General features: G+C 31.4%; 2 protein-coding genes across 5 annotated transcripts in view; one reads left to right on the forward strand and one right to left on the reverse strand.

The window, feature by feature from the left end:
- The window catches only part of LOC134722053 (short transient receptor potential channel 4-associated protein-like), a 45,984-nt gene extending 35,614 nt beyond the window's left edge, over positions 1-10,370 (reverse strand). Inside the window, exon 1 of the mRNA XM_063585487.1 lies at positions 10,175-10,370. Coding sequence (XP_063441557.1) covers positions 10,175-10,276 — 102 coding nt within the window. The 5' untranslated portion in view covers positions 10,277-10,370. The remainder of the gene's footprint in view (positions 1-10,174) is intronic.
- Positions 10,371-10,521: 151 nt separating this feature from the next.
- On the forward strand, positions 10,522-19,641 carry LOC134722054 (uncharacterized). Of its 4 annotated transcripts, none has more exons than XM_063585489.1 (2): positions 10,522-10,627; positions 16,627-19,641. In XM_063585489.1, the coding sequence occupies exon 2, from the start codon at positions 16,754-16,756 to the stop codon at positions 18,191-18,193; it is 1,440 nt and encodes a 479-aa protein (XP_063441559.1). In that variant the 5' UTR covers positions 10,522-10,627; positions 16,627-16,753; the 3' UTR covers positions 18,194-19,641. The 4 variants fall into 4 exon arrangements, with proteins under 4 accessions (XP_063441559.1, XP_063441558.1, XP_063441560.1 ...); XM_063585488.1 differs by having other exon boundaries at positions 10,526-10,793; XM_063585490.1 differs by lacking the exon at positions 10,522-10,627 and adding an exon at positions 12,607-12,663.
- The last annotated feature ends 1,552 nt before the right edge of the window (positions 19,642-21,193 follow it).

Below are 21,193 nucleotides of genomic sequence, written 5' to 3' on the forward strand. Positions count from 1 at the left end.
GTTTACAGGTAACCATGAAGTTATGGAGGAGTACTTTACGCTGTCGACTTCTGTAAATTTTAAGACTAATAACAAACAAACAAGTTGAATAGTAAACTGTTTATACAGATTCAGGCACATAAAATGATGTCTTTGATGATATCATTGAAGAAGAAGAAGAAGAAGAAGAAGAAGAACTCATCTTTCTCAACAACTTTCTGTCTCAAACAAATGAGTACAGAATCTTTTGAGCCTGACTTTATAAACCAATTTCAGTGGTTAAACAATTCGACAGCAGCTTGAAGTATGTCTTATTTTCTATAAATCTCGTTGTGAAGAAGACAAAGATGAAACCATTCCTCCATGAATTTATGGATACATGTTATCATGCCTTTACGGAGAAAGAGCTCATTTGAAATGTATATGGATAGAGACCATGCCAAATCAACCCAAACTACACAAAGATGTAGAGAAAATGAATAATTAGCTTGAAAAATAAATATACTATATATTAAATCTATCTTGGATTGCAATGAGTATGCTCCTTTAGGATAAGGGGAGTTGCCCCCCTCATTGCAATTATTCTCTTTCTTTATACAATATTAAATATACCCAAACTTTGTGGCCTGTGTGAATTGAATTAAAACCGGTTCCTAGGAGCTATGCTGCCAATTTTTTTTATGCTGTCAAAACATTTCAGTACAGACCATTTACTTTAATGGGGTGCTATGGATTTCACCCCAAACTAGCAAGTTTTCTTTGGTTTTCATTTAAGTCTGGCATCAACATATCTTTCAAAATATAACCTTATTACATATAATTAAATATTTTTAGAAATATGAAAACAGTCTTTTTGGAGATGCCTTCTTTTCAATTGAGGAAGATTCAATAGCTTATTTTTTTTTTTATTAAAAATACACTCTTTAAAATACATTGTCTACTAAATCTTTAATATCTACATTTTTTCTGATGAAAATACTCTACTCATGAAAACATTCTAGTCAAGAATGTCAGTGAATATATTTCTTTAAAACAGTTCTAGTCATTCCTTGTTTATAAGTGTTTCAGTATATAATAAGAACATATTTTATGTCATAAATTGGATAATCACACTTTGTTAAAGTTTCAGCTTTGGTTAAAAAGGTGTTTTTTTATCTGACAATGCCTATTCATTTCATGTTGGTTTTCAGTGTTTCTTGGGTTTTTTTTCTTAAGAAACTTGGTTTGTGTAACTGCTTGTTTAAACTTTTTGGCTGATAAAATAAAATATTTTTCCTACCTACCGACCCTCTAGTCTGAAGGTACAGTCGGAAAACTGCAAACAAACATATTTTTAAGGTTGGCCTGATCTATAATGGTTTACTTGTATAAATTGTTATTTGGATGGAGAGTTGTATCATTGGCACTCACATCACATCTTCCTATAACTATGGAACACTTTTGTTATCTGTAATTATGATGTAAATACTGGCAATGACGGAAAATGGTTTCACTTTCCTGTCAGTGTCAAATGATTTGTGAAATATCATGTAAAATGCATGTATGTAATTAATTTGCATTTTTTCGTTTTGTTTTTGTGTTTTTGTAATTTATTTATCAAAATGAACTACAGTTTTAATTGGACATGAAAGTTACTAATAAGAGTATACTAGTATAAGTTCAGGTTAGGGTGAAGATTGTCGCCTGTTTAAACGTTTACACATGCTGCGTTTGTTTGCAACTAGTAAGGAACCTGTTCAGTGGTTGTTGTGGTTCATACGTGTTCCTCGTTTCTAGTTTTTTTTATATAAAGATTAAACCGTTGATTTTCCTGTTTGAATTGCTACATTAGCCACTTGTGTGTCCTTGATAGCTTGCAGGTCGGTGTAAGCCAAAGCTCTGTGTTAAAGGTCGTACTTTGACCTATAAGTGTTTTCTTTTTACATGTTGTGTCCTGAAAGGAGAGTAGTATTATTGGCACTCATACCACATCTTCTTATTTCTATAAATGTTGCAAAAGTTATTTCTTTTGGGTGGATGTGTATGTTTAAGCGCGGATTCATATAAGATGGATTCTTACAGTATGCACCCTTTTTTTCATTCATTGTACAATTTTATAAATATAATAAATGAATTAAAACGCCTGATATCGTGGGTTCTGACACCGGCCTGGTCAAACTTAAGACTTAAAAATTGGTATTTGCTGATTTCCGTCAATCAATTGGCATTAAGGGGTAAGAACAAAAACTAGTTGGATCGGAGTGTCAAGTTAGGGTTATATGTCTTCCAACGGACTGTAACCTTTTAAGCTATAGCACACTAAAAATTAATGAAACAAACAACCCATTCAGCAACATTATGTCCAAAAGTGAGCACTTGGTGTAAACATGAATTATTATTGAAATAGTAACTTTTATGAATTAACTGTTAACAAAACTTTATATTGTTTGCAAAAACTACGGATAATATATTCAGGAATAAATAACCTTTATCCACAAAAAAAAATCGGAATTTTGAGCCTTTTATGGTCCTTTGACATTTTTTTATTCGACCGTCACTGATGAGTCTTTTGTACGCGAAACACACGTCTTACAAGCAAGATATCTTTAATTATGATGCGTTTTTATTCCTTTCATATTCAATACTTTTTAAGCTTTTATTCTTTTGAAAATGTTTAAATTCATAATACATGAAGTGCTGTTATTTTAGAAGATATATGATTGATTGAATGTTGTTTTCTGACCGTCAAATGACAAATACTTTATGCATGCAAATTTTAACGGAAAGATATGAAGAGAATGATTTGCAAACAAGGAATACGACGTAGCACCAAGTTGTCGTCAAGACAGAATAACGGGGAGGCGGGTGACAATTACAAATAATAAGTCCAATAAATTCAACGCCATGACCAAAAAAAATAACTCAAGATGCATAATTTAGATCATAAAAGTGTTGGATAGTTTTGTTTAATTTTGATTATTGTACATGTTACACTTACAAAATAAACTAATTAAAATGGTCAAATGATGTCTTCTTATATGAAAGGGAGGGCATGGGGTACCCGTCTCCTTTCTCCTACCCCTCTTCTCCTTATTCTATTTTTTTTTATTTACCGGAAAAAAGAGAGATATTTTATTTTTTCATATTTTATTTTTTTCTCCAACTTTTCTCCTTACTCCCAGCCTTCCTCTCCTTTCTCGTACCCCCTTTCTCCTTTCTCGTACCCCTTTCTCCCCGTCTCCCTTACCCCTGTCCTCCCCCTCTTATGTGATATGAATTACAGTGTATGTTATTATTCACAGTTCTGTAGTTTATTTTCGCCATCTGTATTTATATTAAATGATTGTCTAAAATGTTAACTTGGCATGCCATACTTGGTAGAAATGTGGACGTGAAAGAAAGCACTTATCACAAAAGTGTCAACGGAGATTAAAGCATTCCAGGGCGACGATTTCGTCAATTATGAAACAAAATACGTATATATGCACTTTTTGATTATGAACCAGTTATTATATTCATTCGCAATTACGTTCCCAGTATTTCTCTGAAGTTTATCACAGTTCCGTTTATTTTTGGGTCAAATTTCGACGGTCTGCTAAAATGTCACTTTAAATTCAAGAATATAGAGTAAAGGAATATCCTGTTTTCGTGTCTCAAATATATGTTTATTTTTCGTCCTAAAGAAACTAGCTATTATTATAGCGTAGCAGGAATACTTTTCCGTCGTCAGATCTAGTAAATACCGGAAATCATCTCCGGTCCGCAATTCGGTTAAACATTTCAATGATTCAATGAAAACAACGACGATTTTTTGTCACTTTTTTGAATTTTTAACTATGAGCGTACTTACGACCCACTAAAATATTTGAACTACATCAACATTAATGTTCAAGGAATGTCTGGTATAAATATGTTCGTGGGTCGTAGGTACGCTCATAGTTTAAAATACAGAAAAAGTTTTGGAAACTGCCATTTTTCTGCCCTTTTCGCGAATCTTGAGGTCTTTACAGCAACAGAGCATGAATAATATCAACGGAAGTTGAAAAATCTATTGATGTTAACAAAAATATAGGTTTTAAACTTTAAGAATAATGTATTATAATCAATGGCAAGTCACTTTTAATTTGAACGAAATTAGGGGGCCGTTCTCTAATGCTTATCGTACCTTGTCCTTTCCTACATGTTCATATTTAATAAGGCCAAATAAAAATATATGTGTAGTTCCAGTTACCCGACAGTCCCTAGTTGAAATCCCCAGACCCTAGAACTTTTTTTTTCATTTCTGAAAAATAAATTTTTAATTGATCAAATTATGAGGATTGTAAAGGAGTAAGTTCGGTAAGGGCCATATTTGGCCCCAATTTTAAAGTTAAAAGTTACAAGACAATAAATATTTTAAGTTGCCTTTAAGACATGCTGGAATGGTTAAAAAGAACTGTTTTTGTCAAAGTTTAATTCTAACACGTTGATTTTTACATCCAAAAATGGTCAAGATAAGGGATTTTGATGAAATATGACAAAATCAGCTAGATTTCAACCAAATGAAGGACAAGGAAACATAGAGCGCAGGCGTCGACAAGCTTAAAATTCAAATAAGACATATGCAATGTCTTCACAAACATTATTTTAAAAGATCTTTGTTGTCGACGTATGCGCTCTATGTTTCCTGTACAATAATCTATGGAAATTTACCCATTTTCATTGAATTCTTCGTGAAAAATCAATATGAGTATAACTTGTGACGTCATAATTAAACGCAGAAACGTAAAATTTTCAACTTAACGGTTCACATCCTAGATAGTCAATGTATTAGCTATAATTTATCGTGATATTGGTCGATAAATCTGAATTTGAAATTTACGCTGAAAAAGGGGGCCATTTTAGTACCTTATCGAACATACTCCTTTATATAATTAAATTCCAAAGCTGCTGTCATCTGAAATTTCATCAGAAGTATCCGTTCATATGTGTAAGTGCAACAATTTCATATCAGAATGAAACAAAATGAACTAAAAATGCAACACAACTGTTTAATTAACAACCAAACTCATGTAAAATGACAAACTTCGGGTTAGGGCCTTCATAATTCCGGATTCAATTTCATTTAAGATTTTTTTCCAGATTTTGACAATAAAAAAAATTGCAGACCTACGGATCCTATTATTAAAGTCATCAGAAACCTCAAATTTAAAAAAAATAATTCGTTAATTTGTTCATATTTAGAAGAAGTTTACTTTATTTGAATTGCTTCTGGAAGCAAGTCCCCGACTTATTTTCTGTATGCAAAGTGACCTCAGTGTGACCCATCTCATAAGATTCAGGTGATTGCAGTATGCATGGATATCATTAAAATAAACTATTATCTGATTGTACATGTTAAACATGTGCTCAAATAATATCCACGCTTTTTTTTATTGTCAACAAACAGAAGACAATCGTTAAACTTTGGCTTCAAAACGCGAAATTTACTTGCCATATTTTCACAACACTGACTGATTGAAGAAAAAATTGACAATTATATGAAATTTGTGCATAGAAGTCTAAGTTTATGATGTTTGCATGCATTGGTTCAAGAATTTTAATAACAATATCACTTGTTTCTGACATTTGACTTTAAAAAGGATTTAACTGGAACCACACATATACTTTTATTTGGACTTATATTTTCTTTGTAAACAGTTACCTTAAATTACGAATGTACAGTACTGTTCAAAAATATCGATTCGATAACTTTTTTCTCCGATTTCCGATTTTCTCGGAATCACACCGAGTACCGCGGATTTCACTCCTAAAATCCTCCAAAGATTCTCTCCCAACACCGCGTGGCTGTTAATTGGTTTATTGCCCATCGGATGTACTTCAAATTAACGACGCGTGACAACATAATTGGATTACCCAGATAATTTACCTTTGAACATTTAATCGATCTTGGTTGCACAGGTGTGCTTTAAAATCACGGTATTATAAATTGAACAAATGTTTTCCTTTCTTTGACAGATAAAGATGTGACAATATCATTTAGAATAAGATAATTATTATCTTTTATATTTGTGTCTTATGCCGTTATCTTTAAAATAGAACGTACATACGAAAAAGTACGAAGAAAATTGTTATTTTGTGTTTCTATTACAGTCCGGTCAGGTCATACATTGTGTTCTTTCAGCAAGGACGATTTTGCCACAATTAGTTTCTTTTATAACTTATTCAATAAGCAATATCAGCGCATTAATTGTTCATTATTAAAAAATCAACTGGCTAATAAAATCATGTTTTTTTTCGGTAACCCGATTCATCGGATTATCAAGTAAACTTAATTTATTGAGCAATGTATAATATGATGTTTCACCACCTCGGTACATTTATACAGACTTGAATAATTCAAATTACGAACAGAAACTGTTAAATGACAACTCTGTTGACAAAGGAAATAATTTCAAGTGATATTGATAGTTTATTTATTTATTTATTAATGAAATGCACATTTATACCCCTGGGGGTTGAAGGCATATACAAACAATACAATACAATATACACAATAGAAAAATTAACATATTAAACATCATATATAAAGTGGTAAAACAGTAATATTTATGCAGGCGTTGTGTCCACTCCCCTCAGTGCAAATGACTTTTTAATGAACGGAACAGTAAGCTGCATAATATCAAATGAAGATAGAATTAATTGTAATCTATCTGTTTCAGACAAATTAAAGTATTCTGGACATATATTATTTATATCTTTTTCAAGCTGATTACGTAAAGATTTATTAATTTTACATTTTAAGAAAAAGTGGGTTTCATCTTCAACCGCATTTATATTACAATGTTTACATATTCTATTTTCTCTTTGAATTCTTTTATATCTACCCCTCTCTATTTCCAAGAAATGGTCACTTACACGCATTTTACATAATAATTTTCTATTTTCAAAACTATTTTTAGAAATGTATTTGTCTATTTCATATTTTGTTTTTATTTTACTGTACAAGAATATTTTACTGGTTTCATTAGTTAATTTTAATTTTTCAAAGAAAATATTTTCAAAGCTATCTTTAAGTTCTTTTTTAATATTTTTTGAGAATGAACTCTTCTCTTGTTTATAATTTATATCCTGAATTTTATTTATATCTAATTTATTTACATTGGCTATATTTTCTACATATGAAAACCATGAAAATATACCGTTAGTGCTAAGCCATTTAGATAAACAAAAAGCATCATATAATAAAGGGTTATTTTCATCACTAGAAATTCTTGCTAAGTACTTCAAATATGCTCGTCATTTTAGCATTTTACGGAACGGTTTTCAAATTGACGAAAGTATTTATATCAATTTCGTCATTTGAATTTGGAAAGTGAAAAATATTTTCACATTAATTATATTATGAATGTACTATAATTCTACCGGTGTTTGACAAGTTTATGACGCTCAATCATTTTACGTTTACAAAAGATGTTAAAAGTTGTGATGATAAGTAATCCGCTTATCGCTATCCGATAGGTCACTAATCCTTTAATTATTAATAAAATTTATCAAACCTCATAATTGCCCATCGTAATATTCTATTCCAGTTAAATCAGTCATCATTTTATTTTCAAAATTTCCCAACCGCCTACAATTGGCATTTCTTTATCTTATCATGATTATTGTCATTTGAATACAATCAGTCACCCCGGACAATTTCCATCATAATTTCAATTAATACATCACCAACTGTAAATCTATATTATTGACCATGGACATATAACTAATGTACTTTCTTTTTTGAAAGATAAAACATTAAAATTCAAATAGTTAAAAATGTGTTCACGTTTATTCGGATAAGAATTATATTTTCCCGATAATTCAATTGTAAAAGGACCTTCTGGAGCCTCAATACGATTGCACAAAAATGTCGTTCTGCAACTTTAGAAACCTTGAATGGACTTTCCCACGGTCGGCCAGAAAGGTCACCTGAGTTTACTAGTACGCAATATTTTCCCGCCCTTTAAAAAACTCGTGCTGTGGATAACATTGATGTTAACTATTTTTAGCATTTAACATTGTTAAGTAAGTCAAGTTCAAGTTCAACCTAAACTGTTGATAACTGAGATGTGTATCGTGGAATTGTCTTCCCACGGCAAATAATTGTTTTTAAAATCTTTTGTTGAAAATACACAAATTTACATTCATTGTGCGAAAGTTAATATTAAACAAAGACGAATTAATGCAGCTGGAAGTATTCCTGTTGTAACGGAAATTTATTATTATTCTGCTGTACTGCCAACAAATCGTAAAACGAAAATGGCGTAATTGTTAAGCATAACGAATGGTGAATAATATTTTCCTTTTAACTTGAATATACAAAACTTTCAAACTCGTAATTTTATTTAACTGCTCAGATTAATTTAGCGAAAGTTTCCGGTTATTTTTACACAAGTATGCTCATTTCATAAATAAAATATTAATTTACTGGTGAAGACATCGAGGTCAAAATTAAGTAGTTTTCATTTTTTATAAAACTTAAATACAATTGAAAGAATTAACAACAACATTTTGCTTTTAAATCTTTTATTCATTCCAGCAATTAGATAATCGTAAAAAGAAAATGCCGTAGATTTACACAATTAATACGGGGCAATCATTTTGTCTAATGAATGGTGAATAAATTTTCCTTTTTACTTCCATATATAAAACTTTTAGACTTATAATTTTTAAATAAAGACTATAACTTTGAAGTAGAATATTTTGTTTTTCACATATTCCGCTATATTTTATAATCGTTTTTTTTTTTAAAGCAAGTACATTAAGGTTAAGATATTTTTAGATGGGCTAACAAAAAATACGAAAATATTTTGACTTTAGTTTTTATTACCACATATGAAATTTAATTAGTATAAAAGACATTTAAAATTATACACCTGTTTGACACTTAAACTGGTACAGTAGACCGGAAATATAACTCTTTATTACTTCAACCTTTACCTGTCAGGTAATCCAATTACCCATTCAGTCTTGTGCCGGTATAGATCAAAGTAGGATAAGGGCAATTAATTCCTCGGTGTAGAGAGTGAGCTCGTTATCACAATAAACATTTACCTGATTTTGGGAGAGATTACTCCCAAATTCCTCCCAACATTTTGGGAGGAATATCGGAGTTTGTCGGAGTGGCTCCGACATTTTCCTCGGTGTAGGGTGTGGGAGAGTTGGTACTCTTGAACTGTACTGTAGCAAAGTGAAATGCTGAACTTTAATATGACTCAGGGACACAAGTTACCAGGTCCTAAAATTAACACTCTTTCCTCAAAACTTACTGCCAATAGACATGATAGCAGATTGTGTAATGATTATCATGTTGATTAAAAAGTTACAAAAAATCTTTAGGCCTGGCAATAAACAAAATGAAGCAGTCGTTTTAAAATCTCATGTTCTCAAGAAACACTGTGTATAAGGTTTTCAGTAGAAAGGGTTCTAGGCCCTTAAAAGCCTACAACAAAAACATCTTTTTCACTTTAGTTTTAGTTGTTGAAGGATTTCTATCATTGGCATTGCACATTTGACAGTAAAAAAGTACAATATTTTTGAAAATTTGTAACTATACGATTAAAAAATAACGTTAAACATGCAAATGCCGCTAAAGTTTCCCCATCTGAAAAATACAACAATCTTTGATAATAGACATAATTCCAAGACATCTACACAGAGTTCGCGAAATCTTTTTTTCCCCGGTGGTCCTTGAAGAAAATCTACTGCTCCTCACTATTAATTCTATTGAAAATTACTAAAATTGTGTCAGTCCCAAGCAAAATTTTGGAGGTAAAATCCTGAGGACTGACACTTTTCGCGAACTCTGTCTACAACTTCATGTGTTTTTTTGAAAACTATTAACTACTTTTCTTTGAACTCCTGTCTATCAAGTTTAATTGGTTGTTGCTTAACTTCCAGTGGCAAATATCGCATGCAAGTTCAGGACTACTCAAGAGAGTATTATGTGAAGATTAAATTTCATAATGGAAAAACCCAGGTGGGGCATGAACAGCATCACTCAGCAGTTTAATTCATTATAACAAGATAAATATGTCGAATTGTATCATATTCTTACATAAGAAAGATAATATAAATCAAATTCAACATAGGAATGTGTAGAAAAGGAAGATTTATCTTTGTTTACATTTCTCAAGATGAATGTGAAAGTCAAAATAAGGTTGGGATTTTTTTTCGAGTTGTCGGAACAAACCTGACTTAATCGTTTATAAGCATTTCCTGAATATTGCCATTGTTCTTGGGCAAGGAATACTGAAGTTTTACTGGGAAAAGTTCGCTTTTTATGTCGTATCATTGTCTTTTTTTGCTTTCTCTTTCACTGAACAGCTGAAACTGAGCTCGGCGGTAAAAATTATCTGCGCATTCTTTCGCACGCACTTCCTGCAATCGCATACATCATTAAAAATAAAATGTATCGTCAATATAAAACAAAATACGGTCAAATCAAACAGTTGCAAATCATATTGAGTATATATTAAATTAGTTTAATTTGTTCATAATAAAATAATTAATCCTTTTAAATAATTAAATTCAACAGTTTCAATGATATAAGCGACACATAACAGTTGCCCATGGAGAGGTGTGACGCTTCGTACTGCTAGAAATAGAATGTTGTTATTTTAAAGACATCTATACATGTGAAACGGTATTGATTTTGTTTCTGTTGTAAACAAAATAAAGACATATAACCATGATGTTTTGTTTTATTATGACAAAGTTTAATTAAAGTTTGTAAAACAGTTCAAATATGGATTAATTTTGTAATATTTAAGTGACGATGAACTGTGACACGAGATATAACAAATAGTGAGGTATGTATTTTTCTTTATCTTTCCCCCCAGCGAATTAAAATAACAATTGTTAAAAGCTGGTTTAAACTTTTTGAGAAGCAGTGGATTATTTCTCTCTCTAAATTAATAAATAAATTTTTAAAATGTATTGACCTTTGAATATGTTTTATTTGAGTAGTTATAAGTGGGATTCTATACTTGAGTGAACTTCATATTTTACTGTCAATTATAAATGCATAAATAAAAGGTAAGAAGATAGATCTATTTCCTAAAATTTTGCTCAATATTTTTAACTTTTGTACATGACGGATAAACTTGGGGTGTGGGGGAATCCGGGTCCGTCCGCCCTGATTTCGGTTCGCCCTAGTTACTGTTCGCCCTAGTTCCGTTTCGCCCTGAGACCGTTCGCCCTGATTCCTGTTCGCCCTGATTTTTTTTTTATTACAGTGTTGTGTTGTGTGTATTTAATTGAATATATTGAAGTCAGTCTACAATTTCGCAGAATATTTACGATGTATTGTGTTGTATACAGCTATAGCTGCTACTAGGTTATAAGTTCTTGTAAATTTCAGGAATAAAAGATATTTTGACTTCAAGGTATTTATGATGTATACGTGTTGCTGCTTCTGGGAAATAAGTGTCTCGAAATTTCAGCACAACGCATATGTTGAAGTCTGTTTAAATTCACCGAATATTTATTTTTGATGTATTACGTGTTGCTGTTATGTATAACCAGAGACATACACATGTGTATATATATGTCTCTGGTATAACTTTATTAACAAATTTGTCAAAACACACTGAGATCAAAGAAGCCAAGCTGCGAAAATAATTTCCCTTTCATGCCTAACAATTTGTACATCAGTGTTTTACCCACCAAGCTGACTATTTTATTTAAGAATTGAATGCTTCTTTTTGTAAATTTATTGGGGTGTAAAAGCGTTGACCGAAGTACATTTTGTATGAAGCGCTTCCGCAGTATTGAGAATTACAATGTTACAAATGACAGGACCTTCCCCAATAGAATTTTCGTTTCCAGTGAATGCCGTATTCCCCCTTTTTGTAGAGGATTTTTTTCTAGTGAAGGAAATATCGTTCATGACACAACTCTTCTCTATTTCGTGGAGGTCGAAAACCATCATCGAAAGCAGCCCTTACAATTTGCAATTAAAGTATATAATTTTTAAGAGCTCTATACCATACGTTGTGTACGTAACGATGCACACTAAGCATGCATTGGAAACTACAAAATAAGCAACACGTCCCAATCAGCAAATATAGTACAAATATAGTATGCTTGAACTAAAATTCAAGACTGAAGATGACTCAACTATAAGTTAGCAAATATACATGTAGATATGTTTGAGGTACTTATTTGAAATTGAAACTGATTTATTTTCTGCAAACCTGTCTTTTTTCACATACATGTATCAACAGATCATCTGTATCTTGTCCTCTTTCACATACCGTCTGCATCTTGGCAATAATCGTAGCCAACTCAGCCCCATGCCAACCAAACATACAGTGTATAAATAAGCTGTTAGATCGTCCTACACTCCGATTGGAAATAGCGTTATTAGTTATCCCAATTTAAGGAAGTTAAACAGAAGAGAGAAACACTTGCAAAAAGGAACAATAAAAACTACTAGACACCATACAATAGTATCTCACATTTATTTTCTGAACCATGATAAAGTAATCTTTAGATTTATTTAATGCTATAAGCATATCAGGTTCAGTTCGAGGGAGATTACACGGATCATTTAATATTCATAGTCTAGTGTGCTTAAGGTCTGGTTTTAAAGTGTGTCTATTATCTCCTGTTACGGGTTTAAAATATCAGTTATGTTCAGAGTACTTTAATGTGTAAATAACAGGTAGCGAAGTAAAGGTAACAATACTTCAAATTCTTGTTCTTTATAAGATATGTGTTATCGTGTTATTTTAAAGGATAAAATTCTTGTTAACCAGGTTTGTCACCTAACATTAGGTCATATAAATGCATATTTTTTAAAACATTATAATTATCATAAAAAGTGGCTTTGACTTTTATATTGATATTATAGACTTGTAGAATTTTTATTTTATGATCTGCAAAATAACATTATCTATTCAACTACAAAAAGGGGTCAGAGTTTATGAGTTGAGTGCTACAAAAAGCTTTCTTTCCACTTTCCACGTCAATAATTATGATTTCTCGAGTTATTAACCTAGTTATTGGCTATCTCTGCCTATTTGTACATAATTATATTTAACTTGAGGGGATGTGATGTTTTGAGAAGATCTCTGAAAGTCTGACAAACTTTTTATATTGACAGTGTCACACATGTCTTTTGCTGATGGTCATACATGTGCATTGTTGAACCTTCGAAGTTCGTATATTGATTTTTGCATCCATATTTATATTCATTTCCAACTCATGTAGGATAGGATTTCGGCATAACCGTAAAAGGATCTTCATGTCGGATATAAAATTCGTGCTGCATGTTCAAATGATAATAATAAAAAACGTAGTTGGGGCTAAATTCTCCAATATTTATTTCACAAAAGTCATTTTCGAAAATCTTTAATTGTTCCAAATTTTTAAAGTGTCGCACCTTCATATATGCACTTTTAAGTTCTGACAAACGTTATTTCGTCTTTCTAAACAACTAACAAAAACATAGTTGCTAAGAATTGGAAAAAATAAGAATTTTATAAGTTAAAATCCAAGCAATATCATTGTTACTAAAGTAAAAACAAAGCAATAGACAGAAAACAATACAAACGTGTAGCATTGAATTATTTTTTTTTAATATTTATTACAATACTATTTTTGAAAGCGGTTTATTTAACAACGTTCCTCCTCTATAGAGTTGTCATTTCAAATATCTCTAAAATATATATATCAGTATGAATCATACAAAGAACATGTATTGACGTTATAGTTTTTTTCTCAATATACATTTCGCTTGTATTTTAAAGAATAATATAGAATGTTTTAATAAAAAAAAACTCATGCTCCGTCGAAGGGCTCGAAGGAATGCTATGTGTATTGTCTTTCAGATCCAAAGTAATCCATTTGGCCTCAGGTGTTTTTAGATACACAATATTACAGAAATACGTGAAAGCAACATTGTATCAAAAATGTATTGTCTCTATAAGAACTGATAACATTTTGATCTTAAGGATTATGATAAATTATTGAAATTGTTTGACGTATATATATAGTTTCCATGAATGTATACTCATTTCCATTCTCAATTTTATTATTTACTTTTTGTCCTATTCCAGTATAGGTTTCAACAACTATCTGATTTGACTGTAAGAAATAAACATCTTCATTCAAAACTCCATCAAGGGTGACTAGGGGACTGAATAAAAATATAATAATCATTGGTGTTCACTCTGATTCTCAGGAAAACCCTCCGTGAAATGGGGCATCGATTAGGCTATGAGGGATGAAGGTCGCAGTCACGTCCTGTAAGACATGTTCAGCTGAAATTTAATATTAAAAAAATAATACATCTCTGTAATTTTTCAATTATATATGTATCAAATGCAAGTGAAATTGGAATGAAAACTTATGAACTGTTAATCATAATACCTCCACAACAAAAGTACGATTTTCTTGAAATTTATACATTGCTGCATATTTTTTTGTTAAATTGACATCAAATAATCGTATTCAGGGTTACCATGCATGATGGACAAATTTTGACGCATTTACCAATCTGTCAATGTTAACGGATGGATAAAAAAGAAATTCTAATATGACGTCCTTATTACGCGTTGTAAACAAAGCCGTGTTCTAATGAGCATAAAAAATATGTTTGACACATGCGCACGAACTTACTGTGTATATTAACGCTATTTCCATCGTTATCCTTTAAATTGTATACATTTAAGCAGCTAGCATTAACTTTTATTTACTTTTATTATATATTTTTATTAAACAACATATATTTACCCTGCCCATAGTTTTTAAACTTATCAAATATGAAATGTAATGCACAGACTCCTCGGGGAGGAAACGGGAAACGCCAAACATTTTTACGGTATTTTCGTACGCTTCGACCTATAAAAACACTGTATTTGTCCTATTAGAATCGAAATAATTCCTTCGTGTCATGCTCTATGCTCATTTTAACATGGGTAGGCATTATATTTGACCACATTTTACACCTCGCTAACGCTCAGTGTAAAATATCGACAAATATAATGCCTTCCCGTGTTAAAATGAGCATAGAGCATGACACGAAGGAATTATTTCTTAAACACGCCTTTCAGGGCTTTGCATCATAATACATACATGTATACAGCGCTTTGACCATACGCTTACATATTGACGCTTTGTGTATGGTATAAAGGAGTAGACCTCCGGTAAGGACCGATTTTGGCCTCAAATTTCAGTTTCATCTGACGAAAGATTTTGACCTCTTTTTAAACACTTAAGGTGGTATGGGAGTCTAAAATAAAAATGATAGAATTTGTTCATACTTTGCCAAAATGTAGTATCTATTGATACATGTTAAAAAATATTATAAAAATGATAGGTCACCGTGCATTTTTTCAAGCTACGGAGCGTGACAAAATGACACATTTTGTATGGATTATACAGGAAAAAACACCATTTTGTGAATAGAAACTAAACGAAATGAATGATAGAATTGTAAAATAAATTAGGAAAATATAGCTCTCAAACAATGCTTTGATAATATCAAAAGAAAAGATAGGGTCACCGTACATTTTTCCGGCTAAAAAACAAAGTAGGAAAATTCCATGAACAATCCAACAGAAATGCACTGTTTTAGAGTTACTTCCCCTTAAAATGACAATTTCAAAATATTTAAAAACAACCAAAAATAATCTACACTTGTACATATATTTATATTTATAAGTTATATTCTTATAAATTGGATCTTTTAAATGTAAAAACACATGAAATATCTGCATTCTTGCATCAAATATTGCTAATTTGATAGAACATATGGACCTTAGATTCTCTGTTTTTACAATCCAAGATGGCGAAAGACACCCATACCACCTTAAGTGTCTATTGCATTTGAATCAATTAGTTTATGTGAAAGATTTTAACTAATTTAGTAATTAAAAACGATCCGATTCAAGCTCAAATATGAAAAATCTACCAGATATGTCTAAAAATGTCACTTTTCAGATGGTTTTTGTCAAAAATGAAAGTGGCCGCATCCGTGTTCATCCAAAACCTTTATTTAAATTGTGAAGATTTCAGTAATTTAGCGTGACTTAATGGTGCTAGTACTCGATATATGTGCATTGTGTTGTCAAAAAACAACCCATATTTATGTAGTCGAAGCATTCTACTGTCAATTAAATAACTAAAAGTTTACATTTTAATAATTTTGTAAAACTGCTATATTTTGGGGCCAAAAAAGGGTCTTACCGGACCTACTCCTTTATCAAAACTCCTCTTAACATATGCACCCCAAATGAAAATAACACACACAAAATACGAAATCGCAAATTGGTGACCCAATGATTATTATGCTTCTTACATGAAATTTGTTGCAATTTTATTAATATGGATTTTTTTATATGAACTTGATTTTGAAAATAGAGAATTTACAGATAATATTGAGAAAGACAAATGTGCGACTATATTTAAGCTTTCCACTCGAATATGCATCGGATAATGAACCTCGTAAAATTTGCATTGATACCAGTTTTTCGACAATCTATTTTAAATTTGTGCACACAATTCGATGCGATTTAGGTGTGAAATGAAACATGTGTATATACATAATGCATTTACATTTATATTAAGATATACACTGTATTTTGTATACTAGTAGATTAATTCATTATACACGTGTGTTTTTTATTTAAATTTCAGAAAAAGTGAAAATTTCTTCTTTGACGGAGTAACCAAAGTTGTTAAAAGAACAAGTGATTGGCAATGAAAACAAAAGAAAGTGAGTTTAGTAACAAAAAATCCAATTTTGAGGCCACTCTGTACAAAAATGTCAGCAGACGTCCATATGAACGAAAATCGTCAATTTCTTACTGCTCTCACAGGTTTTAGTGAAGAATCAAAATATGAAGACGTAAACAATTTGAAAAATACTGTAAACGATAACTGGAACGAAGCAGTCACTCCGTGGAAGGCTGTTTCGTCACATCCGAGATACTACCCTTACCAAACATCTCTCGTGATAAAACGAAAAACAAAACCTACTGACAATAGGGTACCAGACTGGCAGAAAACCAGTTTAGATGGCGACGTCAAGCCAACTGTTCGTTGTGTTGGTGATGAATTGGAAAGTGGTTCGTATTTACACTGGAAAGGAATGGTCGAACAAGTTACATACAGATACGTACCTCACAATGGGTATTATAGAACCATGAAATTTTTAGGTTTAGACAAAAGGGAATGGTTTACTGTAAACAAAAAACAACCAGAGCAAGTATCTATGAGCTGGCAGAGCAAAAGATATCAGAAAGAATTGAAACGCCAATTAAAACGCGAATTTGAAAAGCAAAATAAAAGAGAAAGTGTTTCAAAAGATTCATTGAAATTACAGTTAACTCAATTAGATCTACAATCAGAAGAGACTTGTTTAGAAATATCAGAGAAACAAGAAACTAGAAACGACCAATCACGTAGACGCGCGATAAGTACGAAATCATCTGACTTTTCTAAACGTTGCCAGAAAGACCAAGACGGGTATCTTATTCCAGAAATCAAAAGTGCTCCTTTATTACCCGGAGATTTATATAAATCTAGAAGTGACCTATATATTGAAAATATTTCAACACGTATAAATGCGTTAGAAAAAGAAATAGCGAACGATACTAGATTACGGAAACCTCAGGAAGATCCTATTAAACAATTATTTAGACCTAAAGGAAAGGAGAAAGGAACAGAAAGGGATGTAACTCCTCGTCCTTATAAGAAAGAAGCATTGCCAGAGGAGGTGTTTACTGCCAAAAGTATAGGGACACAAGAATTAAAACCTCCGGAAAAACTCAATCCAATCACACGGCTGTCAACAGCTTCAACGTCCGATTCCAAAAATGCACCCATCACTCAGTTAAAATATACAACTTCGTCGGGAAATAACGCTACTAATTACAATCTACCAACTCTTGATCTCGAGAAAACGTTAAATTCGTACAAAATGGCAATAGAAAGCACAAGACAATCTTTATTAACAACTCTCAATGGAAAACAAATTGCGCGAAGAACAATTACTAGTAAGAACTATAGTTCACCAACCACAATAACAATATGTGACAACGGCAACGGAACCGACAAAGGATCCATTCATGATTATATTCAGCCGCTGAAAGGAGATAAGCGGTTCCGAAATAAAAAGGAACCACTAAATGTCGCTGCTCTTCTGCCCGAAATCGCGGGAAAGCGATTAGAAGTTCCAACAACTACACATAGATGGCTATAAACATTGTAGGGCGTCGAATTGCGTTAAACTATGTTCCAGAAGGAAGCTATCAATGATAAAGTGTGACACAAAAAATGTTTGAAGCCTAAACAACAATAGCTTTCGGAAACCGAATAAATAAGTCCCTCCCCGTCAAAGACTCTCCAGAATGACTGAATATTATTCGGCTTGTAGCTTTCGTTGTTTTGTGAATGAACTGCATGAGTCCAGTCAAAAAAGAATGGTGCTTTAATGTTATGTGCACTAAGTACCCGACTTTTTATTTTCGATTAATGATTCCATATCTGTGGAGATGCAAATTGCGACGGATTTATTTCATTTGTTTTATTTCTGGTAGTAAAAATTCGAGTTTCGATGATAATTTGAATTATTTTCTCATATTTAACATTTACTAAGTTTTAAAGACTGAAACAGATTTAGATACGATTGATTTATTTTCGTTGTCAAAGGAGAACGTAAAATGCATAATAATTCAAAGTTACATTAAGAAAGTTGTCCTTGATTTTATTTTTTCATTTATTTCTCAGTAGAATTTGAAGGTAAAAATGTGACAAATTTGAAATTAAATCTTAAAGGATTGCAGAAAACTGTATACCTGTTTAAATCCAACGCCTCTTCTGAAGCGATTTGCATTTCATCCTGTAAAAATACAATATTCGATCATGTTATACTGTATATAAAATATGGATCATTTATGACATCCATTTAATCTGATTATGTTTTCATTTGAAACAAACAGTTGGTAGGAGTGCAATACGCTCAGAGTGCCAAATACTCGGGATTGAACGATTAAGGAATTTAGTTCATTATTTTACTGCCAAAATCAATACAATTCATTTTTCAACTTAAAATTAATCCTACATGCAAATACCATCAGAGCTTAGAAATTGCTGACCAAGGAATACAATGTAGAACTATAATTCCATTAATAAGTAGTGTTAGGCCTTGAAATAAAAAAAAACAAACAATACAAATGGTTGAATTAAATGATTAATTATATAATTACAATGACTTTATTTTTGGTTTATGTAAATTCAAGATAAACATGAAAATGATAACACAATTGACCAAAAATATTGGACATTGCAACAGACTAAACAACCTAAACACCAATCATGTTATGTAGCAGCCAAGTAACTTCTGGTGTTTGTTCATATGTCAATGAAACTTGACGGACGCCTCTTAATACTATGTCAAGACCCATCAAGCAACCGTCGAGTGTCTTGAAATGTCACCTGCATGACGAGTTTAGTACCATTTACTCTGGAAGGTCACCAACAATCTACATGTACATGTGTATTCTTGTTTTATTTCTTTTTCATTGTGCAATCACTTTGTTAATATAGTGCCTTTTTGGATTGGTTGAACAATCCTTATTGTTTTATTTGTATTAAATGTTTATTTATAACAAATATTTATTTACAACATTAAATATGTATACTCTTTTATTTTTTATATAGTTGTTTTTGTTGGATCGTGAGAAATTGTTTCGTAAACAAAGCTATAGGCATACATTCCGAGAGCAAAGTGTTTAACGTGGGTTTATTTAACATCATTCTGAACAGTTTTTTTTAATTAACTGCTTTGGAGAAGCATTTGTTAGTTAGCGTTAGTTTAAAAGCCCACGTCGCATTACAAATCTGTATTGAAAAGGATACTTTATTTATTTAGTTTGTAGGGAGCACTTACCCACTATAGAAATACCGTTTTAAAGATATACGAAGGTCGCAGTTGTGTATTTTGAAATATATCTTTTCTGTTGACACTGTCTGTATCAGTTTGTTCACCCTTAAAAAAGTTCAAACTTACAGGTTATTTCTAATCTAACTTATAATGAAACAGATGCTTACATAGGTCCTAAATTGTGAAATATCGGTCCCTTTCTTATCTTTTTACACTTTTCAACTCAATCAATGTTGCTCTCAAGACTATTGTGTACAAAACAATCTTCATTAATTTGCTAACAACACATTCTAATAACCGATATCCTATGTTTTTAGTATTTTAGCCCAAATCGATCAAAAGACCAATTTTCGTATTATCACGGATCTATAAAATGACAATTATGTTATTAGAACGATCGATTAAATACAGTATTACGTGTATGTAATTTCCTATATTGACAAATTCCTTTGAATTTTATTTAACATGTCTTATCAAGTGCTTTCTGTTACATTAAATTGAACTCTTTTTTAAGTCAATTATGAAGGCAGTTATATGGAAGAACGCATTTATTTAATCGAAAAGTATTTTGAAACGACACAATTAGTTTGCAAAATAAGTTTAGTCAAGTGCTTTAAGTACAACTGTTTTTCTTTCAAGTTAAGGCTGTATTCAGTTTTCTTTCTTGCATGCAGTTTGCATACCCTTTGAGATAGAATTAAACATAAATCAATTCAATATTTGACAAAGTTTCACCTCTCAATAATATATGATACAACATTACATTAAATGTAAAAATATATAGACGTAAAAAGAGAGCTATTCTGTACAGAATTATAAGAGACTATAGCATTAAAACATTATATATAATTCGTCTAATATAAAACATATTATTTATAAAAATATTATTTACAGTATAAAATATGTTTACGGCTATTTGAAATAAGATTACCGGCTTTGGCACAGCTACGAATCATATTATTATCAGTAAATAAAAACAATAATGTCTGTGTATCATCAAAAGACAGAAAATCACTATTAATATGTGTTGCTTCATCAAATATATGTATTTTAAACAAAATTTTTAAAGCGTTATTTAAAGGACACGATAAAATAACATGGGCTTCATCTTCTAAAATATACTTACAATTATCACAGACTAAATGACTGTATGGGTTGATTTCATACGAAATGACTGTATGGTTTGCTTTGCATACGAAATGACTGTACATGTGTTACTTTCATACGAAATGACTGTATGGGTTGTTTTCACACAATATAACTGTATGGATTGCTTTCATACGAAATGACAATTTGAGTTGTTTTCATACGAAATGA

The sequence above is a fragment of the Mytilus trossulus genome, chromosome 6 (genome assembly GCF_036588685.1).
Source record: "Mytilus trossulus isolate FHL-02 chromosome 6, PNRI_Mtr1.1.1.hap1, whole genome shotgun sequence".
NCBI lineage: Eukaryota > Metazoa > Mollusca > Bivalvia > Mytilida > Mytilidae > Mytilus > Mytilus trossulus.

Bases quoted from the DNA above. Each gene is read 5' to 3' on its own strand.
- LOC134722054 (XM_063585489.1), top strand. From the start codon at position 16,754: ATGTCAGCAGACGTCCATATGAACGAAAATCGTCAATTTCTTACTGCT.